The sequence below is a fragment of the Tursiops truncatus genome, chromosome 12 (assembly GCF_011762595.2).
Source record: "Tursiops truncatus isolate mTurTru1 chromosome 12, mTurTru1.mat.Y, whole genome shotgun sequence".
NCBI classification, from domain to species: Eukaryota; Metazoa; Chordata; class Mammalia; order Artiodactyla; family Delphinidae; genus Tursiops; species Tursiops truncatus.
The window spans coordinates 44,046,069-44,066,272 of NC_047045.1; the positions used below are offsets into that span (position 1 = coordinate 44,046,069).

Sequence of the window (20,204 nt, forward strand, 5' to 3'; positions counted from 1 at the left end):
AATGTAAAGAAACAAGTTACAGAAGTGTACACATGCAATACCATCTGTGTTTCTCAAACACTAAATGCATGTCACTATTTCACTAACGAAAGACTGAATTCCATAATTCCTAATGTCATAAGGGTTTATATGCTGACAGATATGCAGCAAGAGTGAAAACATGGATAAGATATGGTTACTTCTGAAGAGTGGGAGGGAAATTAAATGGCAAAGTGGTAAGGAGAGCTTCTACTTCTGTGTAGTTTATTTAAAGAAAAAAGAAAACGCTTGAACCAAATATGGCTAAAGTGAAACATCTGTTAAATACAGGTGGGAGCATGGCTGCTCATTACAAAAGTCCAGGTGCTTTTGTGAATGTCTGAAGTATTTCTTAACACAGGCTTTTAGAGAAACATTTTTGACTGATCTGTTGTCTAGCATTCTATAATTTTTATCTCAAAATAATCAATTTGGGCTTTGTGAAAAGAGAGATTTCACTGATTTTGGCAAGTTTCTGAAATGTTTTACTTTCTCCTTTGCATATTTTAGTAGAAATTACCCCATTTGTCTGCTCTCTACCGCTAGAATGTAAGCTATAGGAGCAGGCATTTTCCCCTTTATGTTCAGATGCATACTCAAAGCCTTAATGGGTAGACACTCAATAAATTGAACCATAAATGACTTTTAAGTGTTGATTTCCTTGATTTGGAAACCTGGGTGCAATTGTGGAACCTGGATACCATGTAAATGCAGTACAAGAACCAGGTTTTGTCTAAACAGCAGGTTTTATTTTAGCCTTAATATAAACACAGGAAAGTTCTGGTAAAACACAACCATACAATTTCTTGTCTACTTGGTTTATTGTGGGGGTTGGCAAAAGAGTCACATGTAGCTCAGTATGGAAGCTATAGTTTCCTTTTCTGATTATGGATTTCTTCTTTCAACTCAGAATCTCCATTTCCAGTTTTTGAGAATCTTTGGTTCAGCTCAAAGATAATTCCTATATCTCAATTGCATAGCTTATATCATTAATTTCAGAGATAAATTATGATAATGAGATATCAATCTTCACCAACATTGACTGGTTAACCTATAGAGGACAAGACTGAAGAACTCCTATTACATTAAGAAATAATAATTACTGTAAATACAGTAATTTCCTCAAGAAATAGTTTATGGATGTCTTTGAAGTTGCAAATCAGTATCTTCCACCTCTAGTGTATTCTATTTCTACAGAAACAGTCATGTCATTAGCCTATGAAAAAAGACTCCATGATGTAATAAACAGACAAAAGACAATCCAAGTACAATTTTTTAATAAAGATAATTACAAAAGATGGAAAAATCAGCTCAGAACGGCCAATTACTTCTTTAATAGAGCAGTTTTTTGACATAATAACACATCAGTTTTAAATACTATCACATAAAGCATGGTGGAGAAAAGAAATTTTGCTTCATAATTAGAAAACTCACAATAAAACTTGCCAAGAAAAACAAAACCGAAAAAAGCCATTTTGAAAATAAATACAGTCCATGCCAAAGTAGTATAAAATGAAGCCAGAAGTCTTCAAAAAGAAAACATTTTTCTTCCCAATATTTCCTCACTGAAAGTGATGAGACTCTCAAATTCAAGGGTTGCTGAGCTGTTCTGATTTGGCTCTGTTAAAAGAGGCAACATGAAATATTAAAAACAGCACAATCACCACTTAAATGCACCGACCAATGGATCAGTCTTCATTGAGTCTTCATTCTTGGCTTGTACCAAGAAACACGTTAAGCTGATAGTGCCTTGAGTGTTTTTGGAGTACTGACTGCCTTGATCTTTCTAGTGGTTCTACAATCTATTCCAAGTCATCCTATGAAGGCTAGCACAAAATTATGTGTGGCCAAGCTTTTTACATGCTTTCCAACAATAAACACCTCAACTATGGTTTTTAAAAAATTATGTACGGTTTAAAAAACAAATTATGTTATGCTAGCCCAGTGCTTCTTAAATTTACCTGTCTCACAACACTAAAAAATCATGTATGCAGAAATAAGAGCACCATGAAAGACCACGAGTGCCTATATAAAAGTTAACAGCGGGCTTCCCTGGTGGCACAATGGTTAAGAATCCACCTGCCAATGCAGGGGACACGGGTTTGAGCCCTGGTGTTGGAAGATACCACATGCCACGGAGCAACTAAGCCTGTGCACCACGACTACTGAGCCTGTGCTCTACAGCCCACGAGCCACAACTACTGAGTCCGCGCACCTGGAGCCCATGCTCTGCAACAAGACAAGCCACCGCAATGAGAAGCCCGCGCACCGCAACGAAGAGTAGCCCCCGCTCGCCCCAACTAGAGAAAACCCGTGAGCAGCAATGAAGACCCAACGCAGCCAAAAATAAATAAATTATAAAAAAAAGTTAATAGCAAAACAAGGCTCAGATAAATTATGTTCAAGAATATAAACTGATCTATATTCAGCTATAATACTGATTATTACCAGTCTTTGTAATTCTTTAAAAGCAAGCTACATAAATGGAAAATGAGAAAGTAGATGACATATAAACTAATAGTTAAGATATACTGTCTTATGCACCATTACAGACTAAAATTCAGAGCATCTCACAACAACTTACTGATATTCCAGGTTCAGTTCAGTACTTCTCAAAAGAACACCTGTACACCCACCCCAACCCCAGTATGTGCTCATTATTTTTATAGTATATGAAAATTACTAGATAAAGAATATAGTTTACCCTTTGGTATCTGTTTTTTCACCACTGTTGTCCTTGGACTTATCTTCTTCTTTAACATCTAAAAACAAAAATTGGGAAAAGATTAACACCTACTTTGAAATATAAAGTGTATACATTTTATTTTAAAATATATCTTACTTAAAATATAAAAAACTGCCATATACAATCTTACTATTCATGAAATCAGTAACTAAATAAGCTTTGTGTTAGGTGCTGTACTAAGTGACAGAGGTTCAAGGTGTCAATATAACACTGTAGTCCTGCCTTTGGGAAGTTTTCTTCTATAGGATCACAGCACTACAGCCAGGATATGTGCTGTGAAGAAGTCCAGCCTACAGACGTGAGCATAGCACTGTGGGAGATTAGGAAAGCCTACGATGAAGAAGTGATGTTTGAGAGACATTCTGAAGAACGAATAGTTTTTGGGTGGGAAACAGGGAGAAGTATCTTGAACAGAGGGAAAACTTAAAAGGACTCTGAGGCAAGAAGGAATTAGGCTGGAAGGAAGAACTGAAAGACCAATGTGGCTGGAGTACTGTGAGAAGGGGACAGAATTAGATGAGGCCACAGACAAAACAGAGGGTAAATTCTATTACTTATGTAACCATTAGTTTTTTTTGTTTGTTTGTTTTGCGGTATGCAGGCCTCTCACTGTTGTGGCCTCTCCCGTTGCGGAGCACAGGCTCCGGACGTGCAGGCTCAGCGGCCATGGCTCACGGGCCCAGCCACTCCGTGGCATGTGGGATCTTCCTGGACCGGGGCACGAACCCGTGTCCCCTGCATCGTCAGGAAGACTCTCAACCACTGCGCCACCAGGGAAGCCCTAACCATTAGTTTTTAACCCTCACTATATAAGTACCAAAACTTTACCATTAAAAAAAAAATTATGAAACAGGAGGAGCAATACTACCTATTCAAGATCACTGAAACAAATTAGCCCAAATGTACCAAATTTTTTCTTTAGATAAGCAAATGAACCAAAGTTGTGAAGCACTGATTATAATACAAACACATGGCAATATGGTTACTATGACATTTGTTTAGGCTTCTGGCTTAATTTAGGATGTGCAAATTTAATAATTCAAAGTGCCAAATGGGATGGAGGAGGGAGGTAGAGAACAGAAACGTTCCTAACTTCAGGTTTTGAACTGCAGATTTTTAAAAATGTTTTCTATGGTAATATTTCTTTTATTTGTAGGCTGCAAAATTTTAACAAATGCAAGACCCTATAAGAAGAATTTCATTACCAAATTCCATTACCGTATCAGTAACAAAAGTATTTAGGAACTACTATGAGATTAATCCACCACCCGGCCATTAAGCCAGATCAAAAAGTACTCTCATTTTTAGCTTAAATAGCAATGAAAGATAAGCACCATAGTGCACCCACTTTCCTGTTTGGAAGAAAAAGCACAGAAAAGATAAAGATTTAAAAACAGGAAGAAACACCAAAATGGAAAACAAACAAACAGAAAAACCAGACAAGACAAATTAACAGTAAGAGAAAAAAATACTAGAAAAATCCTACAACTAAAGCTAAGTCCTTCTTACCTCCATCACAGCTGGAATTTCTGGATGTCAATCAGTACACAAGAGTAGACTGGAGCCATCATTGTAATACATTGGGAAGTTAAAATTATAAAATGGTAGACAGAGAACAGTAGCATATAGAGGAGTCAATCCACGAACAAGAACAGAACTAGATGTGTCAGACATGCTACGGATTCCTAACTCTCTAGTAAAAAAGAACATGAGAGCCAGCTTACTCACATAACTTCAATATGATAGGAAAAGGATGTTGGACCAGTATCTCTGAATCAGTTTTCCACATGCTACAGGGTCAAAATTAACAGGTCAACTAAAACCTGTGCTCATCACCTTTACTTGCATATAGGTATCAGGTATCCATCAGGAAATGCACCAAGTGCAAGAATACAGATATTCAGCACATTGCATTCTCTAGCCATAAGCAGCTCAATCTAGCAGAGATATACATCAAGTCCCTAATGAGGTGCTATAGTACAATGTGTTAAATAAAATAAAATGACCCAGGTATGTGTAAGTGCTCTGGAAACTCAGATAAAAATAACACATTCTGGTAGCAAATTCAATGCCCTAAAGCATCTATTTTCTCAACAAACTGACACAGCATTTTAAAAATTAAGACAGCAGAAAGTATTATCTCCTCCCAACCCAGTTCCCAAATCCCTTCCCATCTCTGCAGCTTTTATGTTTCCTTCATATAATTTCTGAACAAAGGCTATTCTCTGAGCCTTTTCAAAATAGTGAAACTGGTCTAAGGATAGATAATGTGACTCTTCTGTGTTTTATTCCCATCAAATAAAGTTACAGGTAGTTACAAATTATCTTAGAATTTCAGCTCTGCTCACAGGCTACATATGGATCTATAACCGCTTTGTCCTCTCTCTTACCCAATCTATATCATAGTGCAATGTTCACTATTTTAAGCCTATGTCGTCAAGAAGAGATAGTTTCCTGTAATATAAAAACAAATGTGACTAATAGCATTCAGAGAGCTCTAATTAAAAGAGCTTACTTACACGGGGGGAAGAAAAAAAGTCACCTACTTAGCACACTCACCCCCTCCAATACTTGCATCATTGACTTCAGGATCTCATAAAAATTGCAGTATAGCTCACTTTCAAAAACTTACAATTAATCAAAAAATAAATCTGACCTGTTTTTTTGTCCTCCGTTTCCTTCTTGTCTTCTTCAATTCTAGCTTTCTTTGCTCCTTTCTTATGATCAGCCACATTTCTACGACCTCCCTCTCCTTCGTCCTCAGAATCTGAGAATTCTTCATCACAAGCTATCCGTTTGTCTGATGCTCGAACTGATACATTAAAGATTTTTAATAAAAGTTTTGACAAAAGCAGTCACAGGTTTTACAATTGTTAAGTGCACCCCTCTACAAAAGAACTAGCCAGTCACCACATTTAAAAGTAAGGATAACAGATTTTAAGATTAGAACTGAATGCATGGCTTGCTAAATACTGAAAATTTAGCTTTAGGAAGAAATAATTCAAAGAAACAAAAACATTTGCAGATCTCATAAAAAAACAAACAACTTTAGAGGAAAAATACTGTTTTCCTGATAGGTAGTGGGAATGATGTCTTCAAATAAAAAGTAATCCTTTATTTCAGAGCTGAGTGGAAGTAGAGAAAATAAAAAATATCATAAACACCAAGTATGTTAGAATGTCTATACCGTGATAGCATACCATTATGCTATAAACCTACGAATCATATTAAGTGGAATTAGACTGTAGAATCAAACAGAAGGTGCTTAATGTTATTCAACTCACTCTACATAAGTGCTTAATTTGTGGAAACTTTTGATCATATATGTAGTCAAATAAACTGAAATGGCTGATACTCCAATCAAGCTTTGAGACATAGGAAATTAAATCCACATAAGATTAAAAAAATGGTAAAAATAAAGACAAGTAATGATAGTGTGCTCATGAACAGGGGTCCCCAACACCCCGGACCATGGACCAGTACCAGTCTGCAGCCTGTCAGGAACCAGGCCACACAGCCGGGGGGTGGGCAGCGGGCGAGCGAATCACTGAAGCGCCATCTGCTGCTCCCCATCGCCTTCATTACCGCCTGAACCATCCCCACCCCGTCTGTGGAAAAACTGTCTTCCACGGAACCAGTCCCTGCTGCCAAAAAGGTTGGGGACTGCTGCTCATGAAAACATGTGAAGTCCTTGGGCCACCAAAACCTTCAATTTATAGTATTCTTTTAATAAACCAGAAAAATGTAACAATACACATCAAGGGACTATCTTACTAGAAATTCTCTTGTCTGGATCTTCTCCATCTTCATCTCCACTGTCTTCATGAACTGCATCTTCTGGAATAGCTTGCATTTGGACTCCAGGTGCATGTGGCAACATGCGTAAATTTTCAAATAAACGCTGTCTAAATTACAACATGCGCAGTTATAAGAAAAAATATTTTCTTTCAGGTTCTTTTTAAATGTAAGAGGAAACATTATGCAAAAAATTGCATCTTTTATCTAGCTTAACCTATGAATTAAAATAGTAACATTTACTGAGCACTGATACTTTACATATTATTAACCCGTTTAATCCTCAAAATTTACAGGATAGATACTAACATCCCCCATTTCAAGGATGAGGAAATATAAGCACAAAGGCAAATTAACTTGCCAAAAGTCACAGAGCTAGTGTGTGGTAAAGAGAGGACACAAACCCAGGTCTGTGTACTACAATGTCTCTCTAAACACTCTGTTCTTAGATAAAGCTTTATCAAAATGTTTCAATGAAAATAAATTTCACTTTCATACGTAAGGTAAGAAAATATAAAATTTATAGTGCCCCTTTCAATTAAAAAATCCATTTTAACTAATAGAAAATAGAAATATTTTTGAGCTATGAATCCCATACATTTTCCATTATTTTATAAAATTAATCAATAACCTTAAGGTTTCAAATACTTTTGACAAAGGAAATACCTATGTGTAAAGCTAAAATGACCTACTGCATTTGGCCCTCTAAAAACTCCTAATGCTGTATCAAGATGAAATGTTTATCAAATCAATTCAATGATGTCTTACTTTATCTTTTCCATATATTCTGGAGTGTTCTGGTTTGTCATGTTTGAAGGACTAATATGCAGTTTGAAGTCTGGTCCAAAATACTCAAAGTAATCATTATATGGCAATTCTATCAAAAACAATGAAATAAAGTTACATATTAAAAGCTCAATTTTCACACAAATCCATGCACAAAATCCAGATTCAAGTTGTGAAATATTTCCAGAGATGATGTTTAAAAGTGAATGCAAAATGAATTCATTAAGTGACTGCTCTCCTATTTACATGGTTTTGGAATTAACTGTAATCACCTAAACATCTTTCTCTATGAATTGACAGTTCATCCAATAAAGACATCAAAATAAGAACACTTACCATTGGGAATCTCACAATCAAGGGCAACAGCAGTCTCGTATGTCCAACATCGAGCAACATTGCGGATTGTGTATCCACCTCCCCCAAGCATCAGTAATGGTAAATTGAAAGTTTTTACGACTTCTACACATTTAGCATGACCTAAAACAAAGAAAATTTGGGTAACAATACATCTGCACATTGTAACAGTTGGAAAAATAAATTTTAAAAAGATAATATAAACAATACTTTACTCAACCAAAATGGCTTTAATTATGTGAAAATTTCTAGTTTAAAACTTTTATCAATAAAACACCTTTTATGCAATGATATAGAAAACACAATAAGACATAACTGGCTATGTCAGCAAGTGTCCCTGATCAAATATACAACTATATTAATATTAAAATATGAATATAACACATTTTATTAATGTGATATGAAGATATTATATTCCTGTGAGGTTACCTGGAGGAAAAAATAAGTGAGGTTGCAATGAAACATTGTATAATCTAATCTAAACTGACTTTTTGTTACCACTTTCCTCCATAGACATATACAGAAAAATTATGTAAGGCTATACAGGTTTAACTATAGGTTATCGTTAGGCAGTGGTATTATGGACATTTTTCTTAGCTTACCTAAAATTATAAAATTAATATCTATTACTATTATAAAAAACTTTAACCAATTTCTATGTGTAGAAATTTCAGTATAAAGTAAACCTAACATGAAAACAAAATATTTCCTTTGGATGTCATAGTTTAGAAATCAGTTACGAGTTACTAGTAACTTCTTATATTACCATCATCATTCAGGAACACAAGTCAATGTTTAAAGCAAGAAAAAAATTCTTCAATTATAGAAGAAATTGACATATGTTGAATAATATTTTGGAAAAATCAAAACAGTACAAAGAAAAAACTACCTAAAATTCTCATCCAAAGATAGTTTTTTGAATATTCCTTTCCAATTCTTTTTAATTTTTAAAAGCTTAATGGTATGTTTTCTTCATGTAACTATACTGTGAGCATTTTCATTAAGTACTCTTCAGTAGTTACGTTATATGCTTTGTGACCACCTAGAGGGGTAGGATAGGGAGGGTGGGAGGAAGGGAGGTGCAAGAGGGAAGAGATATGGGGATATATGTATAACTGATTCACTTTGTTATAAAGCAGAAACTGACACACCACTGTAAAGCAATTATACTCCAATAAAGATGTTAAAAAAAAAGGGTACACAAATATGTACAAAATGTGAAATTATGTATAAGGACATAAAAAGTGTAAACACATAAACATATAACATATATAAAAACATATACGTATATAAAAACAGTTATATTATACGATTCATAACCCAACTGTTATTACTGCAATTATGAAAATTCAGGCTTCTTATAATAAAGGAAAACTGCATATTTTTTAAAGATGAAATAAATAAATAGTTAACAGTAAAGATAGCTGGCTAAACAAAGACATTTACTTTTCTTTCATCTCAAAACCTGATAAAAATGATTATAAAGGAATTTTTTAAAGGCTAAAATTTATAAAAATGAAGAATGGGAGCGCATACAACAGTATCAATATAAAGTAAGACAGAAAGGAGACAGACAAGAGGTAAACTGACTTCAGCAGTTTGAATTGAAGCTGGCAGTGGAGAAAGCTTGGAATCAAGTTTGACATTTGGGATTGCAAATATCTTTACATGCTTTATACAACGGATATTCTATCAGTCAGTTGAAATATAGATTTATAGTAAGAGTAAAATAAAATGCTGTAGTTTGTGATTATGAAAGCTATTGCTTTTAAGTACGAAGGCATTAATAACTTTCAAAAAGTTAAGAAAACTGACAGGTTAATACACATCTTAAGAGTACATTAAGTAGATTTTAAGAAGATTGTATCCATTTTGAGGAAACAGATGGTTATCTGCACATTATTTTCAACAATACGAAACTGCTGCTTTTTGGCCACTTTTGACCTAGCAAGAAAAGGGGCAATTATTTCAAATTGTTCAACCTAATATAAGCAGAATAGATTGATTATGTCATAATTCTAATGCTGGCTGGCATAGGAGCTATTGTAACATCAAATAAAATAGCCTTTAATACCTGTATTTAGTTATTAAATTCCATTTAGGCCAAGAGTTGTTCTGGAAAAAGTTCTACTTGAGAATTCTTCACATTTTATGAGAGAATTCAAAGCAGAACATGAACTTGTTACCTAAAAGTTCACAAGGAAAACAACTCTAAAATCATGTACAATATCTGTGAAAAGTCAGAAGGCTGTTCTTCATGGAGGTAAAACGGACAGAACACTTGATCCATGTGAATATAATGTACTAATTATAAATACTGGCAATTTACTAATGAGTAAGGAGAAAACTAAGGAAATGACAAAATTGTATGGGGAAAAACAAGGTATGCAAAAGGAAATTGAATAAGCTGAAACATGCTTTAATGTTGCTGGTGATGCCATTAACACTGAATACCATGACCAAAATTCTGGTCTAAATACCAGATTTCAATTGTAAAAATGGAAATATTGGAAGGGTGTATGCATGTGTTGGGGACAAAGTGGTGGCTCCCTCTTCTTTCACAATGGAAAGTGAATATACAACGTTAAAATGAAAAATAATAAAGCTTGGGGAATTCCCTTGTGGTCCAGTGGTTAGGACTCTACGCTCACACTGCCAAGGACCTGGGTTCAATCCCTGGTCAGGGAACTAAGATCCCACATGCTGCATGGTGCGGTCAAAAAAAAAGAAAGAAAAGTTTATTTATGTTATTTAAAGAAAGGTAAGCACCAAGAGAATCAACAAAAATTGTTGAAAATTATGCTAAGTGTAATATGCAGAATCAAAAAAACAAATGAACAAACATAATTAAACAGAAACAGTCATAGATATAGAGAACAACAGATGGTTGCCAGAGGGAAGGAGAGAAATATATGAGGGAGATTAAGAGGTACAAACACTGAGTTACAAGATAAATGAGTCACAGGTATGAAATGTACAGAGTGGGGAATACAGTCAATAGTAATATAATATTTTTATATGATGACAGATGACAACTAGACTTAGCATGGCGATCATTTTGAAATATCAAACCACATGTTGTGGACCAGGAACTAACATAGTGTTGTAGGTCAGTTATATTTCGAAAACAAACAACAAACAAACTCATAGAAAAAGAGATCAGATTTGTGATTACCAGAGGCAAGGAGTCAGGGGAGGGGAGATTAGATGAAGACAGTCAGAAGGCACAAACTTCCAGTTAAAAGATAAATAAGTATTAGGGATGAAATGTACAACATGATAAAGATAATCAACACTGCTGTATGTTATAAATGAAAGCTGTTAAAGAGAGTAAATCCTAAGAGTTTGCATCACAAAGAAAAATATACATATTTTTAATGTATTTCTTTAATGTTGTACCTATAAGAGATGAGTGTTCACTAAACCTACTGTGTTAATCATTTCATGATGCTGAAATCATGATATTGAAGTCAAATCATTACATTGTACATCTTATGCTCACATGGTGCTGTATGCCAACAACATCTCAATAAAACTGGAATAAATAATTAAACAAATAAATAAAAGTTTTAAAAAAAGAAAATCGCTGCCTTGGTTGGTATTGCAACAAGCCTTACAAAACTACTCATGTATGAATATATACATAAATTTGACAAAATAAAAGATACATACATATGACAAAAACCCATAAAAAACACATGGCTCCCTGTTAAAATAGCAGGTAAAAATTAAATGACAACTTTTATAGGAGGTTCTTAGGAAGAAAAAAAACTTTCTTCCTGGAATATCACCCTTCAAATTGCTTACCTTTGACTGTCAAATTGAAGCAACCAAGTCTATCACCGGATAGTGAGTCTGCACCACACTGTAGCACCACAGCACTAGGTTGATACATCTCCATCACTTTTGAAATAATCTATGTACAAGGTAACAAATGTTAATGTCTCTAAAAAACATTTTAGAATTCCTTTTCATTTTTGAAAATAATAATACTTACAGGCTTAAATATCTGCCCATATGATTCATCATCTATACCATCTCTCATTGGAAAATTGACAGCATAGTATTTGCCTTTTCCAGCACCAATATCCTAAAATACATAGTTAAATAGATCTCAGAGAATATATCATAATAAAAAGTTTGACATATTTAATTATTAAAATATTTTTAAAAGATTAAAAGACTAAGTAACAAAACCCAATTCTTAATTCATCTAGTAGGCTGAGAAAGGAAATAATACAGAAAAAGTACATACTACAACATTTATGGATGGCTTATAAAGCTGAAAAGAACCAATTCCACTTAATCTGTAATGATTATATTGGGGAGAAAAGAAATTTAACACAGTTAAAGGCAATTTGAAGTTAAGTATTACCCAAGAAATTTGTCATAAACAAAATACACATGACAACTTTATAGGTAAAACTGTAGGAAATATAAACTCTGAGCCAAAGAACCCTGCAGAACAATTGTCTCTAAAGTAGAATCCTTCTTGTGGCTCACAATCTGGTACGAGTTTACTTATAAGACTTTCTTGAAGTTTTAACAGTTGCAGACTAAAGCATTGAAATCTGTTCTTTAACTGGGCTTGAAATAAATTTTGTTTCTACTTGTTGAATAAGTACCACTCTAGGCATTAATACCTCCCAAAAGAAGCAAAGGAGAGAAATTGAGAGCTGGGTTCCAGCTACACACACACACGCACACACATACACACACACACACACACACACACACACACACACACACACACACTTACTTAAAATATACATACATGTACTATATACTTATTTATTTGTATATGTTATGCATGTGTATATCTATGTATGTGTATGTTCATATAGATATATACACACATAAACAGCTGACCTTTGAACAACAGCAGGGTTAGGGGTACAGACCCCCGTAGAGTTGAAAACCTGAATTTAACTTTACAGTCTGTCCTCCATCTCCATGATTCTGCATCTGCAGATCAACCAACTGTGAGTTGTTTAGCACTGCAGTAATTATTGAAAAAAATCTATATAGAAGTTCAAACCTGTGTTGTTCAAGGGTCAACTGTATATTCCTAGAAGATATGGCTGAGACATTTCTACAAAACAGTGCTTTAACTACAACATCAAAGGATTGGGGGTAACTGATTCTTACATGTTTTAAATTACAGGTGACCCTTAAACAACAGGGTTTGAATTGTGGGTCCACTTACATGCGGATTTTTTTCAATAAATGTATTGGAAAATTTTTCTGGAGATTTGCAACAACCTGAAAAAACTTGCACGTGACTACAGTCCAGAAATATTTTTAAAAATTAAGAAAAAGTTAGGTATGTTATGAATGCATAAAATACATGTAGATATACATATACAGAATATGTTAACTGACTATATTATCACGAAGGCTATTAGTATTTATGCTTTTGGGGAGTCAGAGTCATATGCAGATTTTCAACTGCACAGAAGTCAGTGCCCCGACCCTCTCATTCTTCAAGGGTCAACTGTATAATGTCTCAATATATATGAATCTTTAGAATTACTAATACAAATACATGTTCTTCCCTTATCTCTCATGGAACGATCTCAGCTTGAATCCATTTTTTTAAAAAGCATAGCTTACCCTTCAATATTAGAGTTATTATGATCCAACTTTCAATGAAAAAGCATGAAATTACACACTCACTCCTACAATTTTTCTTAAAGAATCTAAATTTTTATATAACTAAATACAAACTATACACGTGGACAAACTTAAAGAACAGTAAACCCCTAGACTTCTGCACTAAAAACACAGATGGAATACATGTTGACACTAAGATTTCACAATACAGAAAGTTGGTCAGCACTTCTCACTCTAGCTAAAGGCTGGTAACTCAGAACTGGCCTTTGTTGGACCAAGTTTTATACCTTCCATTTCTTACTCCACAACTACTACTTTATCACACCTTTGGTTTTTTTTCTTCCACCTAGACTACTGATCTAATAAATGCAAGCATAGTTCTAACAACAATCTAAGCTTAGAGTAGCCTTCTTTTCTGATTTAGAATGAATTGTCAGGTAGAAAAGGTAATGTTTATTAAGTTATGCTTGAGTTTCACGAAAGTCCAAACACAACTACACATATAATGAAGCAGTTAATTTTAGTTTCCTAAATTTGGGGGACACCTTTATAATATGCAAAAGGAAAAAATTTGACATTTTATACAGGGAGTATAAAATCCTAAGAAAAGAGATATTGAAAGTCATTCTCAATCTTTTTTTTTTTCATTCTCAATCTTTTTAAAACACATATTCTCCAATATTTTCTAACAACTTCAAGTACACTGTCAGAAATTAAAACAGAGGCTTCCATTTGCTATTTCTGAGATTATTAGAATTGTATTGCAAAGACACTATCTTTCTTTAAGCTTAAAGCTGGAAAGCTTTTGCTTCATTTCTACCAGAGTGCAATGGTTATACACAAACAAATTCTACTGGTTTAGAACAGTGGTTCTCAAACTTTAGTGTGCAGAAAAGAATCATCCAGAGTACCTAAAGTCTGAGAATATGTGCTTCTAAGTTCTCAGGTGATAGTGATTCTGCTAGTTTAAGGATCAATCTTTGGCAACCACTGGTCTGTAAGATAAGACCAAGTGGGGAAAGTCACTGAATGAGCTAACATGGCAAGAAAGAACTGCAAATATAAATTATTTTAAAAGCCACATAATTTAAACTGAAATAAATGAAACAAATGACCTCTTACCCACTTATAAAGTAAGGTTTCACCATCTGAATTCTTACTGAAAGAGCACAACCTTGTGATCAAATAATTAAGTCATACATTTGAAGACTACTTTAAGGTCACTCTAAACTTTTGGTTGTTAAACTATAAAGACATACCACAGATCTGAAAAACAACCTTAACAAAACAGCTTAGAACCAATGTTGAATGCCATGCCAAAAGAAATCTCCCATATAATACAGCTAAACTAAAAACAGCTGTTTAAATTTCAGAATAAACTTCAACATGTTTGTAGTTTGGTTCAAAAAACCAAACCTCTAGTATAGCAAAAACAAAAACAAAAAAACCCCACAAAACAACTTCAAGAGCACCAAATGAAAGAAGATAACAGAAATATAGAAATAAATGCACTTAATGTAATAGGCAGGCAGGATAAGCTATGATATTCTTTCTCTCCCCAAGGCGGGGGGGGGGTGGCGGTGGTGGGGGTGGCGGGGGTAGAATATACATACATTACAAATTTCAGGGTTTGAAACCCTGACCAATTAAATAAAGACCAATCATAAAAGGAGGGCAGTACAAGAACCTTAAAAAGACTCAATTATTTTATTCCACCAATCTTTATATTCAACAGCAATACAGGCTACCATCAAGTAGGTTTTGAAGATTCAAACTGAACATCAAGAAAACTGCTTCGGGCTTCCCTGGTGGCGCAGTGGTTGAGTCCGCCTGCCGATGCAGGGGACACGGGTTCGTGCCCCGGTCCGGGAAGATCCCACATGTCGCGGAGCGGCTGGGCCCGTGAGCCATGGCTGCTGAGCCTGCGCGTCCGGAGCCTGTGCTCTGCGACGGGAGAGGCCACAGCAGTGAGAGGCCCACGTACCGCAAAAAAAAAAAAAAAAAAAAAAGAAAACTGCTTCATGCTTTGTGGATGTTCAAAAATATTTATTCAACCAAAGAAAAAAGCTCAGCAAAAGAAAGCCCTTTAAGTTCTCGTTGAATGTTTGCTTGTAGTCAGCAAAAGTGAATTCCAACAAATGTTACAGCATATAAAATCACTAATCCTTCATACAAGATTCAAATTAATGACTCAGAAAAACATTAGTTCAGGTGTAAGATTACTAACCTCCTAGGTTAATCTCATAATATTTATTCAGACAATTCAGTCTTACCCTCAAGTCTCCTGTTCCAGGAAAGTATTCCCCATATTTATGGAATGATACAGTCATTACACGATCTGTTGTATAAAAAGCTTCTTCAACACCATCACCATGATGGATATCAATATCAATATATAAGACTCTCTGATGATACCTGAAAACAAAACCTTAAGTAAGTTTCCAAAAAGGTTTTAAGACGGGAAAAACCACCATGGATTCAGGAAACCTATTTTTGAGCTCCTGCATTCCAGAATGTTTAATCCCTTCTTTTCTTTACTTCCAGCCTAAGACACCATTCAAAGAGACCATCCTGAAGTTACAGTTTGAGCCTCAGACCTTTAAATCTTCCCTTTACACCCAATCTAGGTGAGAAAATGTACTTACTCTGTGAAATCTGCCCTATTCTGCTTTAAAAACATAGTATATGTTTCTGTACATTGATAACTGAAGATTATAGCTCACTTAAGATTGTTACTTTAAAACATCTCTCTAGCATATCTTTAGTATTATAAAATAGGGTTTGCCAATCTATGGTCCATAGGCCAAATTCGGACAATGGCCTCTTTTTGTATAGCCTTTGAGATAAGCATAATTTTTAACATTTTTAAATGGCTGAAAAATACAATCAAAATAATAATTTTGTGATATGTGACAATTAAATGAAATTCAAATTTCAATGTCCATAAGTAAAGTGTTACTGAAACATGGCCATGCTCGTTTGTTCACGTATTGTCTATGGCTTCTTTTTTATTTCAACCGAATGCTTGTGACAGAAACCACAAGTGGTATTCTCATCACTTCACAGTGCTGCTTGGAGAACTACAAATCGCAGTAAAATTTGAATGCATTTTAAGAGCCACATGTATCACCATACTGGACATCTTATGACCAGTGCATACCCATGTCAAAACAAGAAAAAAGGAAAGTGAATTTCATATATCATCCTTTCAAGGCACAATGAAGTGAGGATTATTATGGAATTAAATGGCAGAGCACTGTGTTTATTTTACAATAATACCACAGCCATGTTAAAAGAATACAATACAGGCTGACATTACCGACTAAGCACTCACAAGAATATCCTCAACTCGCAGGAAAGCAACATTCAGAAACTTGGAAAATAAAAACCAGAATGTCTCATCATAGACTTTCTTAAAAAAAGAAAAAAAAAAGTGTGAACAAAGTTAAATGTCTGAGTGGCTCATAAGCTGTTTCCAATAGTCAATTAATTAAATCAAGTTTGCACTAGTTGAAGAAGTGTGTCCAGAGAAACTACATTAAACCTGTTAAGACTGTTAGCATGCAGGTAAGAACTGCTGCTCAGAGATGAAGACACAGCAACCAACATCAACAGTGAATTAAAAAACAAGGCAAATGATTTCAAGGGGTTTTGCTTGGCTCTCAATTAGTCAACTGACAGAGATCAGTTGTTTATTGAAGGAGTCAATACCTAATTTTAAGTAACTGAAAAATTAGCCTTTATAAATAGTATGCATGGAATAACTTCAGGCAAGAACATTTTCAAAGTTAAGAAGAGACCAATTTGTTACAATCTGAAGTAGAATCTGCTAAGATGTGTTATAACTAATGAGAGTAAAAAATCTAACTTTGTAAATCTCCAAAATCACAAATACCGCTATAGATATTGCTCTCAAACTACAGTCAAGAATAACTTTGACTGTAGCAACTTAGATGATTATATCCATTAGCACAAAACCCCATTCTATGTGGAAGCTAGGCAGTTAGCTGGTCTCATTCAATAGGTAAACAAATTTCCTTTAACATAGGTTTCAAATTTTTGCCTTCAAAAGTTAAAACTTACAAAATGTTAGAACATAAACTTCTCAGGTCATGTCATTTTTCATTAATTAAAACTATACCTCCAATCTAAATTGTCAAACTACTTCTAATGTTTTTTAGAAAGGTACTTAATGGAGCCTCAAACATTGATATGTACTTCTCATTCTTAATAATCCAAGGACTGGGCAAATTTCCTGTATTTTTACAATGGTTTGGAATGAATCCACAGATGATGATTCACCATTAACTATTTTCAACCCACTGTTCACTTTTATTTTTTTAAGCCATAGATTTTTATTGTTTTAAATAAAACACTTTTTCATAGGAAAAACATCAACACAAATTAACTTACTTTAGTAATTCAAGGATGGCAAGCACAATATCATTAACATAACAGAATCCTGATGCTTCTGATTTCTTAGCATGATGTAATCCTCCAGCCCAGTTAACAGCCATATCAGTTTGTTGTCGGTTTAACTTCACAGCCCCAGCTAACAAACAAGACAGGGGAGACTTTTAAATGTTTAAGATAAAAAATTAGTATAACTAAACAAAAGCCCTAGTGGAAAGAGTATGCCATGCATAAGCAAATAAGCAAGAGTATAAAACCATAAAAGGATCATTATCAAGGGCACTAACAGTTTCTCCTTAGATAACTATTTTCCTATAGTTGTGATCCGATTAAATAAGAGCACATAGATGGAAAGGAGTAGTGACAATGGTAGCTAGAAGTCTCTAAGTGAAAATGCAACTGAAGTAAAAAACTGAAAATTAAAAAAAAAAAGTTTGAGACATTAAGATCCCAAAACATGGAGGGGGGCTCAGCTAAAGAAAACTGTACTCTGCTAAACACACTTTTTGTTATTAAAATCCGCCACTATTAAAACTTGTTCTAAGCAAATAACCCAAAAGATACATACCAAGTTTAAATCAACTTTCAAATTTGACCAAATCAGGACACTTACCAACTGAACCACCAGTTGAAAGCTGACAAAACTCAAAGAGCCCATCAAACACTGGACAGTCCTCTCCGACATTAACTGTGGAAGATGGATTTCATTAATTTCAATTCATTCTGTGAATTAATGAAAGCCTTTTCTTACAAAAACTGTTTCCTACAAATAACGTTTGTTTGATGCAATCATAAAACATACACAGCACAGCAGTAATCTAAAGTTTGCAATTTTATCCAAGGCAGTTAAAGTGTTATATGTGAAATACCACCACCAATTCTTAACATGATTATTTGTGGAATATGTCTGCTTTATTAACAAGAAATCAATAGCTATCAAAATATAAAAGGTATTTGGTGTTATTTAATTAAAACATGGGCTTAAATTTTCCAGGCATTTCTCCTTAAATATACGACAGTAAATTAATCAAAATTCTAAAAACTTTAAATAAGTAACTTCAGTTGCTTTATGATTTACATTCTTTAAAACTCCTTAAGTACACAGAACATCCAAAACTTTGAAATCTATTTTAGTGACTACCAAAAGATGTAACAGTTGGTTCCCTACGTCCATGGTTAGCATTGATCTTGAAAGATGGTAAGGATTAACTAAGCTCATGACAGCCAAGATACAGAAGAAATATTTAAGGCACAAGGAGACAACACATGCAGATATACCACACATCACGACATATTTAGTTCCTTAGTACTGAATGAAAGAGGAACTAAATATGTCGTGATGCATATAACCCATTCTCAGTTTCTCCTCATCCCTTAATTTATATCCTCTTCAAAAAAAGGGTCATTATTTTATGTAGCTTTGCACATCCTTAATTCATTGACACTATAATGAATAAATTTTAGCTTCCTGCTATTCAGATATGATCAGAATCTTAATACAATTCAGTATTATGTAAATTTTAAACCAATCCTGTTAATTCATTTACCTTAGGGCTACCCATGACTTAATCTAAGCCTGAATCCCCACTGAAAAAACAGGGACAAATAATATCTATTTATATTACAGCATTTTATTGAATCAAATGAGATAATCTATGATAGAAATGTACATGAAGTTCTATGAATTTATGAGATGTCTAGCAACTACACTTAATTTAGTATTATTGAAACTGTTCTTTTTTTTAAAAAATCATTACTGAAGTCCATCAATAGAAACATCAATGAGAATGAATTCCAGTATCAAGCTTTAAAAGACACTGTTCCAGTCATTTTAGAATGACATTTTGCATTCCATCTTCAAGCCAACCAATCTCTAATAATAAAATACCTTTTATCTACAAAAGAGAACACTATGTAGAAGAGAATCAAAAGCTCCACTAATACAACAAAGGGAAGTACAAATTATATGTACAATTGTCCCTTGGTATCCACAAAGGAGTGGTTCCAAGACCCTGAGGATACCAAAATCTGGGGATGCTCAAATCCCTTATATAGTATTTGCATACAACCCATGGAACATTCTCCCATGTATTTACATCAGCTCTAGATTACTTACAATACCTGATACAATGTAAGCATGTAGTTGTAAATTCAATGTAAACAGTTGCCTACAGGAGGCAAATTCAGTTTTGTTTTTTGGAACTTTCTGGAATAGTCCAGATTAACTAAAGCACCCAAACAGAAGACAAGAGGCATACACACCAAGCTAAGGCCAAAGTACAATCTTTTTTTTTTTTAATGCAGGGGAGTGAGGTCTCCCCACCAATATCCATTATCCCAAAGTTAACAAGGAACCAAAACAAAACGCAAAGAAGATCCAGATAGCCCTTTGGCAGTTTGGCAGACCAACAAGCTTCAAGTAGGTTTTTTGTTTTTTTTTTAAAGTAGCTTTAGTATTGTTACATGGACTTTTTAAATC

At 34.3% G+C, this 20,204-nt stretch overlaps 1 protein-coding gene across 1 annotated transcript in view; it reads right to left on the bottom strand.

The window, feature by feature from the left end:
- Nucleotides 1-1,273: 1,273 nt before the first annotated feature.
- HDAC2 (histone deacetylase 2) overlaps nucleotides 1,274-20,204 on the bottom strand; it is a 31,131-nt gene continuing 12,200 nt past the window's right edge. The window contains exons 4-14 of the mRNA XM_033867645.2: nucleotides 18,339-18,413; nucleotides 17,726-17,864; nucleotides 15,586-15,727; nucleotides 11,697-11,789; nucleotides 11,507-11,615; nucleotides 7,682-7,822; nucleotides 7,328-7,436; nucleotides 6,539-6,669; nucleotides 5,421-5,576; nucleotides 2,723-2,780; nucleotides 1,274-1,638 (exon numbers count right to left, since the gene is read on the bottom strand). Coding sequence (XP_033723536.1) covers nucleotides 1,608-1,638; nucleotides 2,723-2,780; nucleotides 5,421-5,576; nucleotides 6,539-6,669; nucleotides 7,328-7,436; nucleotides 7,682-7,822; nucleotides 11,507-11,615; nucleotides 11,697-11,789; nucleotides 15,586-15,727; nucleotides 17,726-17,864; nucleotides 18,339-18,413 — 1,184 coding nt within the window. The 3' untranslated portion in view covers nucleotides 1,274-1,607. The remainder of the gene's footprint in view (nucleotides 1,639-2,722; nucleotides 2,781-5,420; nucleotides 5,577-6,538; nucleotides 6,670-7,327; nucleotides 7,437-7,681; nucleotides 7,823-11,506; nucleotides 11,616-11,696; nucleotides 11,790-15,585; nucleotides 15,728-17,725; nucleotides 17,865-18,338; nucleotides 18,414-20,204) is intronic.